At 58.7% G+C, this 17,208-nt stretch overlaps 1 protein-coding gene across 1 annotated transcript; it reads right to left on the bottom strand.

Moving 5' to 3' along the window:
- Window positions 1-35: 35 nt before the first annotated feature.
- JSRP1 (junctional sarcoplasmic reticulum protein 1) lies at window positions 36-12,972 on the bottom strand. Its single transcript, XM_075903201.1, has 7 exons — window positions 12,938-12,972; window positions 10,575-10,705; window positions 8,372-8,415; window positions 4,378-4,528; window positions 3,175-3,324; window positions 1,358-1,452; window positions 36-780 (listed from the first exon to the last, which is right to left on the bottom strand). Exons 2-7 carry the CDS (start codon window positions 10,690-10,692, stop codon window positions 310-312), a joined length of 1,029 nt encoding a protein of 342 aa, XP_075759316.1. The 5' UTR covers window positions 10,693-10,705; window positions 12,938-12,972; the 3' UTR covers window positions 36-309.
- Between the last annotated feature and the right edge of the window lie 4,236 nt (window positions 12,973-17,208).

The following is a 17,208-nucleotide window of genomic DNA, read 5'->3' as shown; positions in this document are numbered from 1 at the left end:
TTGAGGCACAAACAAGTGACAGGCAGGACGTGCCCGGGCCACGGTGCGTGGCTCTAACCACAGGGCCACGCTGCCTGTCTGTAACCGCAGGCAGGGACACCGCTATCATGGGCAGGCGTTTTAATTCCTGGGGAGCTCGGCAAACAAGCAGCGTCTATGGAGGAACCCGCGATGGGCCCGGCGCTCGGGGCCACAGGAAAGGCTGGTGCTGGGCTGACGGGCAGGCCGGAGCCCTGGGGGGCGGGTGCCCCGATGTCGTGTTGTTCAGCCCCCCCCCGCTCCGTGTCCAGATGCCAGGGGGGCGGGTTCTCAGTCGTGCCTCTTCCCCTCCTTGAACTTGTGGGCAAAGGGCCTGTGCTGGTCCCGCGGCCTCCGGCCCTTGGGCTCCCCCCGCTGCTGCGGGCGCTCCTCCTGCCTGCGCTCCTTGCGGCCCGGCCTGGGCTGGCGGTCCCGCCGCCTGCCCTCCTTCCCCTCCCCTCGGGCTCGCTTGCTGCTGCGCGGGGCCCCCTCTCCCCCCTCCTCCTCTTCCTCCTCCTGCTCAGAGCCTGCTTCTGGGGGCCCCGTGGGCGCGTTGCTGGCCCTGGCCTCCGGGGAGCTGTCCTTGGGCAGCAGCGCCTTCTCGGGTGGAGCCCCCCCGCGCTCTTGGGGCTTCTCTTCCTTCCTCTCCAGAGCCCTCGGCTTCTCCTGGCCCCCTCTCGGGGACTCCTGCGCGCCTGCCGCCTTGGCTTCGGGGTCTGCTGCTTCTGGCTCCCACCAGCTCCAGGAAAACCACGGCTCTCCCTGCGGGGAAAGCAGAGCACAGCCTCCTCCTAGCACGGGGCCAGGCCAGGGGGCCGGGACCCTCGTCCGTCTGCCCGGCCACTGGAGCGAACGCCGCGAACGCCTTGCCGTGGAGGACACCCCCACCGCGCCCTCCTGTTCACACAGAGCCTTGCGCCTGCTCCGGCTTGGCCTGCAGTGGCAAGTGACTTGGGCTCGTGGCCAGACGAGCTCCCGCGGGCCTGCAGGGCCAACCTGCCTCTTACCCAGGGGCTGGGACGGTCCCTCTGCCCCAGCAGTGACGTGGCCCGGGGCCGTGACACCAGCGCTTGGGCAATGCCTCAGATCCTGGGGCGCTGGGGGCTGCCTCCTCCCAGCCCAGCATGTACTGAAATGAGGCCTGGTTCTGGCAGGATTGTCCCGGCTGAGACAGGCCTGGCTCCCCCCTGCAGCCCTTCTCGTGGGTCGGCCCTGGATTTCATTGGACTGACTGGGAGTCAGGGCTGCAGGGTGGGCCCTGGGCACGGTGAAAGCCTGGTGGCTGCTTTTCGGAGAGTTGCCTCCAAGATTCCCCCTGCTCGGCCGCGCCTCTCCTTACCCTCTCGCCGGCGCCCTCCTCGGGAAGGCTGCTCTGGGGCCAGGCCCACAGTCTGGGTTCTGCATCGGGACCCTCGGCCTCCACGTCGCTGGCGTCTGAGAACGGGGAGACGGGGGCAGGGTCAGCCCTTGGAGAGACCGGGCGGGGTTCCTGCGGGCGGCTCCCTGCCCCAGAGCTGCTTCCACCTGAATGGGGGATGCTTCCGAAATGGGCCCATCCCAAGAGTCTCACCCAGAGCAGCCAGAACAAGGGGGGGGGGCCCTGACTCGAGCGGGGGGGTGGGGGGTGGCCCCATGTTTCTAGATCTAATATCCAGGTGCCACGTGCGTTCTCAGGCTTTTTGTGTCCCCCCCCCGAGAAGGCTCGTCCACGTGGGAGACACCCGACCTAATTTTCAATCCGGATTCGTTAAGCCCCGGAAAACGACTGTGTAGATGCTTTTACTCAGAAACAAACGGCCTTGGCTGGGTTTTGCTTCGTTCACTTCCTGAGTGAGCCGGATCCCAGTAAGGGCCCCCTGCGCGGACTGAACGTGCTTTCACTGAGCTACGGTCAGTTCCCACCTTTGCTGAGCTTGGATTCATTTTCCTTAGAGGCGCCTCGGCCCCTGGGCAGGTAACCGGCGTCATCCTTTGCCTTACGGCTGGGGAAGTTCCCCTCCAGGACAGGCACTGTTTTCAGATGCCCAGGCTGGGCCCCTCGTACTGCCAGGCCTGAGTAGGACAGGTGGTGCCCAGGCTCCCCGTGGAGCGAGGTGCTGCTAACAAGGGGCCTGGACATGCCAGCCCAGCCCCTGTGGCAGGTTAGATCCTGTGCGCAGAGTCGGTTCGGGGACGGACTCCCCATTCCAGTTTGCAGTTTAACCCTTAATGGGGAGGGATAGCTGAGTGGTTTGAGCATTGGCCCGCTAAACCCCGGGTTGTGAGTTCAATCCTTGTGGAGGCTATTTGGGGCAAAAATTTGTCAGGGATGGTACTTGGTCCTGCTGTGAAGGCAGGGACTGGACTCGACCTTTCAAGGTCCCTTCCAGTTCTAGGAGATAGGCAATCTCCGTTCATTTAATTAACTCCCAGGCTCAGAGAAGGCGATGGAGGAAAACTAAGCCCCAGGAGATGACAAAACACAGCCTAAAACTGCTCCTGCTGTGCCGGGCTTGTCTGCCCATCCTGTGCTCGCAGGAGGAACCCGTACGGCCGCTGCCCAACAGGTTTTGCGGGCAGCAAGAGTTTGCGTCTGGCGTTCAGACATGCTCAGAGTCCCAGGGGGCCGGGGTAGGAGTCCAGAGACCCAGCTCCACTCCAGCCCTGCTCGCTGAGCTGGGGCAAATCTCTTCGCCCTCTCTGCCTCAGTTTCCCCTGCCACCAGGCTTGCCCGTGGTGACTGTAAGCTCTCTGGGGCAGAGATGGCTCCTGCTGTGTAATTAGCCCAACGGGCTCTAGGTCAGCAGCTCGCAGTCTGCGTGTGGCCCATGAGATGCTCTGTTTGCTGCTGCCTGCTAGTTTCCGCCCACGTGGATTTTTCCCCCACCCGTGTTACTAAATTGACCCACGCGTGGAGCCAGGGCGCCTTGGTTCCGAGAACCCTGCGGCCCCTGGGATGAAGGGGGCCGCGCACGAGCCCCTCACTGGTCGAGGTGGCACCGCGAATACTAACGCGCCACATGGTCAGCAGCAGACCTGTCCTCCCCGCCCCTTCCCAGGAACGTGTGGAGGGGAGAGAGGGGCTACGTCTCCAGGCCCAGCCCCCGGGCCAGGCTGCTCCCAAAGTGGCCCCTGCTGCGGCCCAGCTCCCGGCCTGGCGGCTCTGAGCTCTCTCACCTCGGAGCGCCTGGAAGCCCAGGCTCAGCAGAGCCACAACGGAGGCGAGGAGGATGCATTTGTTGAGTGAGAGCCCCGCCCAGAGGGCTGCTTCCTTCCCGGCGGCGCGGGACTCGACCTTCCTTGTCACCGGCAGGCTCTGGGGAGCTTCTGAGGCCCAGAGAAAGAGGCGTTAGGTGGGGAGCAGGAGGACTGGCCCGGCATGCAGGGCTAAGCACACGACAAGGCCACACAGGTGACACAATAGTCCAGTCCCAAGGGACTTTGGTCTGTCCAGTTATCGCTCAGCTAGTAGGGACTGGCCGTAGGGCAAGGGGAAAGGGGAATATGGGGGGTTCCCGCGCCCGGCCAGGGCCTCAACAGGGGCATAAGAACGGCCACACTGGGTCAGACCAAAGGTCCATCCAGCCCAGTATCCTGCCTGCCGACAGTGGCCAATGCCAGGGGCCCCAGAGGGAGTGAACTGAACAGGTAATGATCAAGCAATCTCTCTCCTGCCATCCATCTCCACCCTCTGACAAACAGAAGCTAAAGGACACCGTTCCCTACCCAGACTGGCTAAGAGCCATTGATGGACTTAACCTCCATGAATTTATCTAGTTCTCTTTTAAACCCTGTTATAGTCCTAGCCTACACAACCTCCTGAGGCAAGGAGTTCCACAGATTGACTATGTGCTGTGTGAAGAAGAACTTCCTTTGTTTTAAACCTGCTGCCCATTGGTTTCATTTGGTGGCCCCTAGTTCTTATATTATGGGAACAAGTAAATAACTTTTCCTTCTTCACTTTCTCCGCACCACTCATGATTTTATAGACCTCGATCCTATGCCCCCTTGGTCTCCTCTTTTCCAAGCTGAAAAGTCCCCGTCTCTTTAACCTCTCCTCATATGGGACCCGTTCCAAACCCCTAATCATTTTAGTTGCCCTTCTCTGAACCGTTTCTAATGCCAGTATATCTTTTTTGAGATGAGGAGCCCACATCTGTACGTGGTATTCCAGATGTGGGCGTCCCATGGATTTATATAAGGGCAATAAGATACGTCATGTCGTTCTGGGCCAAAGCATCCTGTGCTCAGAGGTGGCAGAGCCTGGCGGCGCCTGGTGGAATTGGGGGGGGGGAATGCTGGAGAAGAGAATTCCGCTCTCTGGCTCAGGGCTCCCGGGCTGACAGGCGACCTGGCAGAGGGGTGCGCGCCCACCGGTACCTTCTGGCGCAGCAGCACTGGTTTCCTCCTCCTCTTCTACCCTGGGCATGTGCGTTTCCATGGCGCCGGGGGTGTCAGTCATGCTTTCCACAAACTCCTCTAGATCCTGCTCGATGACGTGCAGTGTGCCCCTCTCCTCCGGCTCCATCTCCTGCAAGGGGGGAGGGGAAGGTGACTGCTCAGCACCAGCGGGAAAGAGGCAAAGCAGCTCAGGGAATCTGTCTGACCCCCTGGAGCAGGGTGTGTTCACGGTACCCTAGAACCCCCGGGCGGGCAGAGACCTCAGGAGGCATCAAGTCCAGCCCCCCGCCCGAAGCAGGATCAACCCGACTCAATCAGCCCAGCCAGGGCTGTGTCAAGCTGGGACTTACAAGCCTCTAGGGATGGAGATTCCTCCCCTGCCCCCCAGGGAACCCAGCCCAGCGCTTCCCCGCCCCCCTAGGGAAATCATTTATCGTAATATCCAACCTCGCCCCCCCCCCACTGCAGCTGGAGACCGGTGCTCCTCGTTCTGCCACCTGCCCCCACTGAGAACAGCCTCCCTCCAGCCTCTTGGGAACCCCCCTTCAGGGAGCTGCAGGCTGCTCTCAAATCCCCCCTCACTCTGCTCTTCTGCAGACTGAACAAGCCCAAATCCCTCAGCCTCCCCTCGTAGGTCACGTGCTCCAGCCCCCGCCCTCAACATTTTGGTTGCCCTCCGCTGGACCCTCTCCAATGCATCCACAGCCTTTGTATAATGGGGGGCCCACAACTGGACACACTACTCCAGATGTGGCCTCACTAGAGCCACATAAAGGGGAATAATCACTTCTCTGGGTCTGCTGGCAACGCCCCTCCTAATGCCCCCTAATCTGCCATTCGCCTTCTTGGCTACAGGGCGCCCTGTTGACTCATCTCCAGCTTCTCACCCACTGTAACTCCCAGGTCTTTTCTGCAGCACTGCTGCTTAGCCAGTCGGTCCCCAGGCCCCTTCTGTACCCAGCGGACACAGGACAGACAGAGCCGTAGCTGGGATGGTGTTTTCCTCACCAGCTTGGGCTTATTCTCTGGAGGGCCCTGGTTCCGTTCCTGGCACCTCGGCCACACGAGCAGCATGTGAGGGCCCAGCTGGGGAAGGCGCGCCCAACCCCCACCCCAAAGCTCCACCCCATTCCCTGGGATCACGCCCCTTCTGCAACCTTCCTTCCCCAGCCCTCAAGTCTGATCCTTCCCAGCCAGTTGGAGGGTCGGGGCTGCAGTGTCAGGGCCCCAGCCCTCCCCGGTGGCCGGGCAGTGTCGGGAAGGCGACTGCCCAGGCTTGGCCATCACACGATGACACAAATATGGGTAACGATTCTCTATTGTGGAACCCGTATTTCTTGACCTACGGAACTCACTGCTGATGCGGCAAATACGTTAGGATGATTCAGCCAGGACGTGACAGGGGCGGGGGACTAGAAATCAGAGGAAGCTAGAGAGCTGAGCTAAGCTACACACGGCCAGGGTAGCACTGCTGTACCACGCCCTGCCGTCACAGCAGGCTCTGGAAAGTGACACCGGGCGGGGCTGGATCAAGTCTGGGCCAGGAGCCCTCTGAGACGCCCAGCTCCTGTGGCACGTGCCTGGGGCACTAGCACTCTCCTTTCCCATGCGCCATGGAGCCGGGGGCTGCTGCCTTCCAGGGAAGACGTCAGACCAAGGCCCTGACCCGTTCTGGTCCTCACAGCGATGGAGACTTTTACCCTGGTGTGTCCCCTCAGCAGCAGCCTGCAGCGGGTAAGAGATCACTGGGGCGGAGACGGGTAATTAGCACAACGGGCTCGGTGGCACGGGTCATACTAATGCGCTGCAGGGTCAGTAGCCGGCATCGTTCACCAGAGCAGCCAGGCTGGGCCAGAGCAAAGCTCCATCCGGCCCAGTGTCCTGTCGGCCGACAGCGGCCAATCCGAGGTGCCCCAGAGGGAGGGAACAGAGCAGGGAATCATCAACAGATCCCTCCCCTCTCACCCATTCCCAGACTCTGACAAACAGAGGCCAGGGACCCCATCCCTGCCCAGCCTGGCTAGTAGCCATTGACGGACCGAACCTCCACAAATGTATCTAGCTCTTTTTTAAACCCTGTTAAAGCCCTGGCCTTCATAACGTCCTCTGGCAAGGAGTTCCACAGGTTGATTGTGCACTGTGTGAAGTAATTCTTCCTTTTGTTCGTTTTAAACCTGCTGCCTATTCATTTCATTTGGGTGGCTCCTAGTTCTTGTGTTACAGGAGCAAATAAGTTTTCCTTATCTACTTTCTCCAGACCTCTATCATATCCCACCCCCTTAGCCTCTTCTTTTCTAAGCTGAAAAGTCCCTGTCTTATTAATCTCTCCTCATATGGCAGCCGTTCCAAACCCCGACACAGTTTGTTTCCCTTTTCTGAACTTTTCCCAATGCCAAGCTCCCTCTTTGGAGACGAGGCCGCCCCATCGTCCATTTGCCCGTTGTCTCTGTGTGCGCTGCCGGCTTGGACTTCTAGACAGATGTGGCCCGTAGCAGGGAAGAGGCACAGAGACGGGACTCGGGTAGACCCCGGCTGTGTGTCTGCCTGCGCTGCTGGTTCTGGTCCTTTGCACACCCTCCTGGAAGACGCTCGGGTGCCAAGCCCAGCTGGGGACTCTTGCCTGCTTTCCCTCGCGCTCCCAGGCAGAGGAACTAGAGCGGCTGCCACACCTGGTGGCCTTGCCCAATCTGTGGGGCTCTCAACGGACCGCCCTGCACCTCCCAGGCAGGTGCTCCCTTCTCCTCCCCCCGCCCCGCAGGGAAGAGCTGCTGCCAGCCGAAAGGGCCCAGGAGGGCGGTGAGTGCGGCCAATGAAGGGAACAAGGCCAGAGGGGGCTGGGGGAACCAGACGTGCACACACCTGTTCCGATAGGAGGCCGCCTAGAGGCTACCACCTAGAGCAGCCGCTTGCAAACTTTTGTCTCGTGACCCAGTTGAAGAAAATTCTTGATGCCGCGCCCCAGCGTAATGTGACTGGAGTGCGAGCTCCGGGGTGGGGCTGAGGATGGAGATTTGGGCTTTCAGAGGGGGCTCCGGCTTTGGGGGGTCAGGGCTGGGGCAGGAGGGTTCCCTCCCACTGCCTAACAGCGCACAGCCCCTGAGCCCTATGAGTATATGGGGGCAGGTTTCCACACTGTTGTCTCTTCCTCCCTGTTTAAGCCGAGCTTTGTCTAATGCCGACATGTACGGCCGATGTTCCCGCTAATCTTTTCCATCCATGTGCAGCTTTTTGCCAGCCATGTGTGGAATAAATTTTGTTATGTGCACTGAGGCATGTGCAGATGTGCACCACCAGTAGGAACAAAAAAACCTGTCTGTGGGCGCTGTGCTAATCAGCTGGGCGGCAATGGAATCTCTCCTGAGCGGCCGCACAAGGGGAACCCTGGCAACAAGCAACAGTCTCCTTGGTGCCTCCCCATCTGCGGACTTCAGGGGCTCTTTGGCCCAAGTCCTCAGGTATTTAGGTTCCCAACTCCCACTGAAATCAAAGGGAGCTGGGTGCCTAGATACCAAGTTCAGGCTCCTGCAGGAGGCGGCGTGGCAGAGGTTCTGAGCGCGGCCCGGAGCCCCGGCCCATGAGCTACGGAGCCTTTTCTGCCGGGGCCCCGCCCCGCTTGGTGAGAACCTCAGGTGGCTTCTGACTCAAGGCTGCCAGGTTGCCCATGGCCCAAGAGACACCGTGCGACCCCCCACGTGGCAGGCTGGAGCCAGGACTGAATGGGCCACGGGTCTCCCTGCCCACCAGGAACAGCCCCTCCTGGCCAAGCTCATCTCAGCTCTCTGCCCCAAGCAGGCCGGCAAAGCTCGGGAAAGGGGCGGGAGGCAGCCCCCTCTGCCCCTCAAGAGCCAAGGAGCAGGCCTCTGCTGCTGTGGGCCGCAAGGGCCGGTGTCGCATAGTTCGGGCCTCAGCGCGGCGCCCGTGAGGGCGGTGGACAGATGGTTACAAACCGGATCAATGAAGAGCAGCTACTCACCGGGGCTCTGTCTGCCTCCTCTTCGCGTTGTGGCACTTCGGCATCTGGTAGAGACACGTCCAAGCACAATGAAACATGCATTAGGGTGTAAACTAGACACGTGGACAGCAGCTGGGGCTCGTAGCATGTGTTCATCGTGCTGCCTAGTGCTGGCCAGCAGAGAAGATAAAAGCCTTACTATTGCTGCACCATCATCATCAACACATTCTCCTTTAGCAAGGAGCTGTGCCTGCGGACCCCATAACCCTAGACTCTACATAGATCATGGACTTGTACGGCTGGAAGGGATCTCCAGAGCTCATCTAGTCCAGTGCCCTGAGGACTAAGTATTATCCTGACAGGTGGCCAGTCTGCCCTGAAATATCTCCAGGGATGGAGATTCCACAACCTCCCTGGCAATTTAGTCCAGTGTTTGACCAGCCTGACAGGCGGGAAGTTTTTCCCAGCATCCAACGTAAACCTCTCTTGCTGCAGTTTAAGCCTATTGCTGCTTGTCCTCAGAGGCCAAGGGGAACAATTTTTCTCTTTTCTGCAACAGCCTTTTATGTACTTGAAAGCTGTTGTCAGGCTGCCTGCAAGTCAGGAATTCACGCAGGACCCCACGTGCAGGCCAGTCGCACAGTGAATCGGGGGCAGTGCTTGGAGCAGGGAAGAGGTTTGGATGCTTTTCTCAACTCCGAGATCCCTCCGCGAGGCCCATGGTCACACGTCTGATCAGACGTGGCAAGCGGGAGTTAAAAGCCGTTCTCCAGGTGCCACATTGAAAATTCCCTGGAACCCGGAGCTGGCAAGTCCCCCGGGCTCCTGAAAGTGACGGGACGAGCTCCCTGGCCCTCCCAGGCAAAGGACAGAGGAGCGAGAAAACGTGATGTTCCCTGTAAAAGCTGCTGGCTAGGCACTGGCTGGCTTCTTTGTCTGCTCCAGGGATGCACCCAAACCAGGTCACACCCTCGACACAGCAGCCTCGGCTGCAGCAGGGCAGTGGGGGGTGCAGGACCACCCTGTTGTGTTTCCAACAGACTGGCAACGGTGAAGGGCCTCCCAATCTGACCTCACGGATCCCGAGACGCCCAAGAATTCCCCGAACTCCCCCGGCGCTACCGTCTCTGTGCGGGGGGCCCGTAAGGCTAGAATGGTGCAGGCCGGATGCTAGTGTGTCATTCCTGAAACAGGGAGCTAAGGGAGAACCAGTCTGGGGATCCAGCCCATCCCTCAGAGCTGAGCTCGGACCCCTCCTGGAAGCTGGGGCGCTCAGTTTTTAACTTTAATTGCAGTTTGTGTAACGGGTTCCATCAAAAAATGTTAACTTTTGTGCTACTTCGGACTTTCAGGACCAGTAAGATTCCTTGCTCCCAGCTCGTAGTGCTGGCCACGGGCCAATCAACAGTCAGGAAACAGAGAATCCTGACATGTAACTGAAAAGGTGTAAGTTACAAGAGCAGAGCATTTTCATTTGTCCCTTTTTTCTTTTTGACATGTAAAGAAAGCCTGATTGCTTTCTTAATAATTACAACGTGTGACGTGAGTTTTGCATTAGAAATATCAGGGATGTTAAATCAGGCCTTCTGGAAACAGGAGGCCGTCCATAGCCTAAAAGAGGACCTGAGATGTAGATTGGAACCACTTGCTGTCCCTACCTAAAGCTGCAGAAATGAGGGAAGAGCGTTTCTCCCCAGTGTTTGTCCAGATTTGAGTGAACCTGTACAACCCAAACTATTTTCAGCAGGCTGAATAACAAAGAATTCCCCTCTCAAGCCAATGGCGCTATCTTGCTCTATTGGTTTTAAATTTACAGTTGCAGGTGAAAGGGCGAGTGGCCCTGCATTTCTAGTACAAGCAGAGAGGAGAACATTTCAAACCCTCTGCTGGCTCTTTTTAAGTCAGGTGCAATGCTACAGAACGCAGCGACGCTGGGTTTAAAAATCTCCTGTTTTCCCCTTCCGGCGAGGAATCCGGCGAATCCGGGCGTGGCTTTCCCACCCCTCTGGGGGCCGGCGCTAAAGTGCCTCGCAAGGTCTAAGGCCCCGTCATTTCCTATAAGCCGTTCTCACTGCCCAGAGCAGGCTCTTAAGCAACTAATCCCCCACAAGGCATCTCAGGGACCCTGTCCAATGAGCTCGGCACAGGCCCACTGCGGTTTAACTCCCTGGAGGCCGGAGTAGCATGTGCTGGAAATGTCCTGCCCCTCCGGAGGGAGAGGTACCTTGTCCTAAGTCCTCCAGCGACAGCCCCGGGACGTGCTCTGCAAACAGCGGCAGTTCTTCCATGGCCTCCGGGTCCTCCAGCTCTGTCTCCCACACCTCACAGGTGTCCGTCGCCATGGCGCCCTGGAGTCTGGTGAAACAGAGGGGGGATCAAACCCATTTGCGTTCAGCATTGGCCGGGGGCCCTGGCAGCCAAGCCAACGGCGCCCAGACACTGCACCCGAACACCCCAGGGCGCCGATCGCTGCAAGCGGGCGCCCGTCACAGCCTGTCCAGAGAGCCTGTCAGTGTGGGGGGGTCTCAAAGGCTTGTCCCACCCTCTGACAGTTACATGACACAGCCACAGGCGGCATCAGTGTCACATTGCAGGCGGGTCCTGGTCTTGGGCTCAGCCCAGTAGACCAGACATCTGACCACGTATCTGTGTGGAAAGGACCCAGTTTCCACGGGCCCCAGGAGGAAACGCTGTAGGTCCTTAAGAGCCAGTTAACGGGGCCCTTGCAATGCCCACGTTCGGCTGGAGTTTGGATACGTAAAACTAAGACCCCGCCCCCGTGTCGTCATTAAAGATCCTCTGGTAAGTTTCTAAAAATAGAGGCGTGTTCTGAACTGCTTGCAAAGTGGGCCGTGCCGCTGTCTCTCTGACTTCCCCCTCCAGTTCCACTTCTGCTCTGCACCCTGCTCTTAGTTCCGGGGCCGTGTTGCTGTAAGCGGCCCCCAAGCTCCACCCCAGAGACAGCTGCATTGCAGTGCGAGGTGACACTGTTTTCTTGGCGAAAGCCCTTTGAGGCGAAGGGTGGAGGATGCTCCCGTGAACAGGATGCCAGAAGCCAACTGTCACATGCGCTAACGTCAGGGCCCTCCCCAGTGCTATCTCCGCCCCCACCCCTCCATTCTCAGCTGGTTAAGGCCAGGCTGCATCAGGGACATACAATAAGCCAGGAGTAGGCGCTTTGGAGTCAGGCTGGGGCTGCACGGGGAGGTCTGGGCTTCCTCCCCTTAGGGGTTCATCTCCTTGTCTCCAAATCCCCTGGGCTCCTGCTCCTGCACCAGGCACCAAAGAGGGAGCCCTGGGCCGACGTGAGGGTCCCCGCTCTCCCCTCTTACCGCGCGGGCGTTCTGCCCCTCGCCCCTGCTCAGCGGGCCGTGCTGCCGGAGCAGGGCACTTGGTGCAAAAGGCATGAGGGGCTGCGGCCCAGCAGGAAGGGACGTTGATGACTCAACCAAAGGGCCCGTCTGGTCTCCCCAGTGCGTCGCTGAGTCATCGATTCCTCCCCCTTCCTGGGCTCCGGCTGCTCAGCTCAATCAGCCCCAAACCTCCTTTTTCAGGCCGCTCCCAAGAGGTGCTGACAGACCTTGAGCTGGGCTGGAATTTCTCCCTCTCCTCAGCCAGATCCCCCCGTCAAGGGGGTGCTACCGCTACAGCCGGTCTCTCGATCCGCGGACGGGGGTCCTGGCTACCCTGAAGCCCCATTCGCTGAGGTTTACACCGGCCCAGCTCGGACAGACCCTTTGGGCTGGAAGCGAGGGGGTGCTCACACACACACACACACACACACACACACACACACACATCCCCCCTTGGGTCAGGCATCCAAGAGCTGAATTAGGGACATTCTGGAAACCCCCTTCACCCTCATCAGCTGTCCCTGCCTCCCTGAAGCAAGGAAGCTGAAATTGACAGCTTGGGACAACAGCGCAGAGCAGGGCTGGAGAACTATTTTGGGTCAGGGAGCCCTGACCCCCAGAAAAATCAGTCGGGGGCCGCACACAAGTGAGAAGCCCCTGACTGAGAAGAAGGAACCTCCCACATCCCCCTTGCGCACCAGGGGGCCCAGGCGAGTGGATTTTGTTTCTCCAGCCTCGTGGGGGGGGGGGGCAGCAGGGGAGCTGGAGCGCCAGCGCGGGTTCCCCAATGCTATGGGGGGAGCCCTGAGCCCTGGGGGCTGGATCCAGGCCACATTGGGCCCCCAGGGCTTAGGTTCCCCACCGCTGGAGAGAGTCACAATGGCCACAGAATAGGTCAAGTCGGCCAGAGCAGACTTTTGTTTCCTGGCTCAGCGCTCCGGTTCCTGACGCGTTGGTACGAAGTTGCAGGGACGAGCAGGGTTAATTGACGCTGCGGCAACGGCCTTGGCCAAAGGCGGCAATTACAGCCCATGCGCCCGGTCTCTGCTACTCAACCTCATCCCGCCACGGAGCCTCTGCCCCCTTCGAGGGCCTGGACGACTCCGCTACGAATGTCTCACGGTGCTTCCCCGCGCGCCCGGACGCGTGGCCTGTTCTCAGTCGGGGGGATACGCCTTCGGCCAGGCTCCCTAACGTGTCTGCGGGTCTATCGGTAACGTACAAGGAATCCCACCTTCGGGCCGGCAGTGACTTCTCCCCGACACGCTCCGGACCCCCCCGCCCGACTCGCAGCAAAGCAGCTTCCAAAAATAGCCCCCTTCCCTCTCCAGCAGCTCCTTGAAGACTGTGGCACTACAGGCTCCCCCCGGACACAGATCTATCCCCGGCTAGCCAGCCAGTTAGCGTCCGAGTCCAGGCGAGCCGTCTGCGGCCGCGGCGATTCCTCGATTCGCCTAAAAGAGTTAAAATCCCACAAAAGGCATACCTAGGGCTTGAGCGCAGCCGTCCTGCCTTCCGCCGCGTGTCTGGCTCAGCCGCTCCCGAGTAATATACAGCAACAGGTGCTGAGTTCTGCCAGAGCAAAATATCAACCAATCAGAGGAGCCCTGGGAGAGAGAAGAGGGGCTGACTTCACTCTGAGAGAGAGAAACGGGAGGCCCGTTTGCTTCCTTCCATGGGCTGCCTTGGCTCCTCTCAGGACTGTGGAGCTGGGGTGCCTAGAGCCAAGGGCGGGGAATGGGGAAGGATGCAGGCATCCTTCTAAGGTCCCTCTCTTTCCCTTCCTTCCTCCTCCCCCTCACTCCTGTTGCTTGCGATTGAAAAAATGCTCCTATAAACAAAAGGGGGCGTGATGGGGTGTGATGGAGTGTGTATACCCCACACTGGGATGGAAGGGGTTAAAACCCTGTGGGCAGAGGAAGTCCCGCCCCTCCACCCAGACTGGGCATGCTCCAAGTGCTGGAGCAGTATAAAAGGGAGCAGCTCAGCTCAGTCTGTGCTGGATAGTGGAGAGGGAGGATCTGCTGCAGGGGCTCCAGAGGTGACCCAGCCAGAGATCTGGGAGCAGGTGGAGTCTCAGGAGGAGACTGGTGCTGTGGAGCTAGAGGACCCTGAAATGATGTGGTGCACCCATCACAGAGCCGAGAGGAAGTGACCCAGGGCGGGGGCGCGAGTGGTATCTCCCACCTGAGTGAGCTCAGCGTGTTGTGGTGGGGTTCCCTGCTGAGTGAGTGGTGGATCTCTCCCCGCTGGCAGGGCCCTGGTGTGATGGCACGTTGGGGTTTTCCTGTCTCCTGCACCCCCGTAGTGGCACAGACAGACTCCACCAGCCAGTAGAATAGGGGGAGTTTATTGCTTCTCCAGGATACAGCACAGCACAGATGTCATCTGGTTCCAGGGCAGGCCTAGGATGTCTCAGCCCCCCGTGAGATGGGGGAGCCTGGGCCCCTAAATCCCAGCCCCTTCCCCTAGGCTGTCTCCTCCATGCTCCCAGACAGAAACTAACTCACTCACTTCCAGCCCTGCCCCCAGCCAGGGCTCCACTCCCCGTCCTGTCCTCCCATTGTTCCGCTCCCTGGGAGATGACTGGTCAGACAGGTTCGAAGCCCCTTTGCATAATGACTCATCCCCTGCCCTGCTGGGCCATGCTGCAGACAGTAGCCAGTGAAGGTCACTCACAACCCAAGCCTAGCAACCAGCAAGGTACCCCCCACTACGTCACACCTGGGTTAGGGGCCCCCTACCAAGGCTGATGCCTTGAGACTCTGAGACTCTAGCCATTAGGCTGTGTGGCCCTGTACTCCAGTGCTGTGTTACTGACTCAGGCCATTAGCCTGAAACAAAGGGTCTGTCTAGACTGCAAGGCTAGTTCAGGATGCCGGAGATATCCCGAATAGCTACCCCGCGTCCAAGGAACGCAGCCGCTATTTCAAAATAATTTTCAAAATAACGGACTCACTATTTTGTCATCCCTGTAAACCTCGTTCCACGAGGAATAAGGGATGTCTTGAAATAGTGCTTTATTTTGAAATTGGGTGCCAAATTTTGAAATAGCCTCTTTCGAATTAAAATTGAAATAAGATATGCAATTTGCTTCCATGGGCAAACTGCATATTTGAATTCAATTTCAGAGTGCAATCTAGAGGAGGGTGGCTTTAATTGGGGGCTTGACAGGTGCCAACTAGAGCTGATCAGAGCCTTAGTGGGGTTTGGGTTTGGATTGACCCCTGAAACAAACAAAAAAAAAACCCTAACCCCACCCCAACACAAATGTGGGGGAGGGCTGTTTGGTTTTAACTGCAAGTATTTTGGGTTTTTTTCCAGTTTCTCGCCAAAACAAAACACCACATTGTGGATGCACAGTGACATTGGGTCCAACCTAAAGTTTTCTCCAGTTTTTGTGTAGTAGTTTTGGGGTATCTTTCACCGGGTTTTTTTAAAGTCAATTTAAGTTTTTTAAAAAACATTTTGAAATGAAAAGCCAAAATGTGCCATTTCTAGGTGGCTGGAAGGAAATATTTCTGCTTCAAAAAGCCCTTTTTTCTCCAGGCCAAACTTCACACTGAACTTGATCAACATTTGCAAACAGTTTCAGGGCTCTAAACTAATGCATTATTGGAGAATTTATTATTCCCGCCCCTCCCCCAGCTCTCACTGGGCCCTCTCCTGGTTCCATCCATCTCTGTATGTCCAGGCTCACCCATCGCGCCCTCCACCTCTTCCTACTCCTGCCTCCTGGCTACTGTCCCACAAAGACAACTGTGGCAGCTAGAAATCATTGAGCAAAGGGCCCTAGAACAGCCGGCTGTGCCTCCTGAAACCTTGCAAGCCTGATATGGGAGAGAAAAGGGACTGAGCCAGTGTTCCCTGTATGCTGAGCACTTGGGTGGTGGCCCACGAGAGATTCAATATTGCCCAGCTGTTTAGCAGAGCGCCCACAGCTGGCAGCGAGGGTGTCTGAGGTGGTGCACATCTGGATAGGTCTTGGTGCACGCAACAACATTTACTCTGCACGTGGATGGAAAAGTTAGAGGGAACATTGGAGTGTGAACCTGTCTGGTATTTTTCACAGTACTGCTAATGATTTAGTACTGGTAGTAAATCAGGGTGGCACCAGGGACTGGACTAGAGTCTCTCACCTTTAGGTTACTGCTCCAAGTAAGGGTTAGCCAGCGGTGCTCAGCCCGCCCAGCTGGTGCCATAATTAGCTGTTTCCCAGCCTGAAGAGATTGGCCTAATTGGGGTCAAGTGGTGGCCTGAGATCCCTGGGCCTCAGAAAGAGGCTGGGAAAACGGTGCGGGGGAGGAATAACAGAGCACGAGCGGGCTGCCTGGGGAAGGGCACGGTGCCCTGGAGAGGACGCCTGGGCAGGAGCTCGACCCAGACCCGAGAGAATCCAGCATGGGCTGGGGACAGAGGCAGGAGGGTGGGTTGAGGAGGCCGGGGGGGGAGGGGTAGAGCCACCCCCGTGTGTCTGGCTGCTAATTATCTTGGCAGCAGACTGGACTGTGGACCTGACAGGTGACACATTCTTGGCAGAAGGGAGGCGCCGGCCGTGCCCGGCTGAGCCAGCAGGGGGCGCTCTGGGCTAGCTGTGCCCATGACCAAGATGACACACCAGACCATGGCGTGTTTATTATTATTGGGCTCAATTTAAAATCCCCCCCCCCCCCAGGCTTTGTTCTCCCAGCGTGTTCTGGGGAGACTCATCCAGGCGGCTTTCCAGAGCTCAGGCACTGGGGAGTCTGTTCCACCTTGCAGGGAGCGAGAGACTTGGACACTTGGGCCTATGATGTCCCGAACCCCCGTTCACTGCAGCCCCCAAACAATCCCTCCCCCCGAGGTTTAAACACGAGTCCATGGTTATCAAGCTGGGGTGTCGGCCGAGATGAGCCCCTGGGGTCTCTTCCCACCCTCATCTTGCAGGATCCTAGGATCAAACTGGGCTCCCTGCTCCTTCACGGGCTGGCACCGAGGCAGATCCGGATCCTGCCTTGGGAGAGGGCTCTCGGCAGCCCCCCTCCCCTTTTCAGCCAGCTCCCCACTACGCTCAATGTGGCACAGTGGAGCCACGTGCTCGGGCCTGGCCTCCTCCGGCAGCTCCAGTCGGCTAGTCAGCGGAGAGCCGGCAGCCCCTCTGGGAAACTGAGGCAAGAAAACAACCAGGCACATTGGGCTGGGCTGCAGCAGAAAGTGGCTTGTCCAGCTCATGACCTGCCCAGGGAGGCAACGGGGAGGGGGAGAGCAGGAGGGTGCGATTGACACGGAGGCGGAGGGGGGTGCGGAAGCAGAGGAAGGCAGGCGTGCTGCGTCCCGCTCTGGGCCCCCCACTACGCAGGATGTGGGCGCACTGGAGAGGGGCCAGCGGAGGGCGACCAAAATGACAAGGCGGCTGGAGCACATGACCTACGAGGAGAGGCCGAGGGAGTTGGGTTTGTTCAGTCTGCAGAAGAGAAGAGGGAGGGGGGATTTGAGAGCAGCCTGCAGCTCCCTGCAGGGGGGTCC

Source organism: Pelodiscus sinensis, chromosome 19 (genome assembly GCF_049634645.1).
Source record: "Pelodiscus sinensis isolate JC-2024 chromosome 19, ASM4963464v1, whole genome shotgun sequence".
NCBI lineage: Eukaryota > Metazoa > Chordata > Testudines > Trionychidae > Pelodiscus > Pelodiscus sinensis.
The sequence above is the reverse complement of the archived record's forward strand: the minus strand, read 5'-3'. Positions and strand labels throughout refer to the sequence as shown.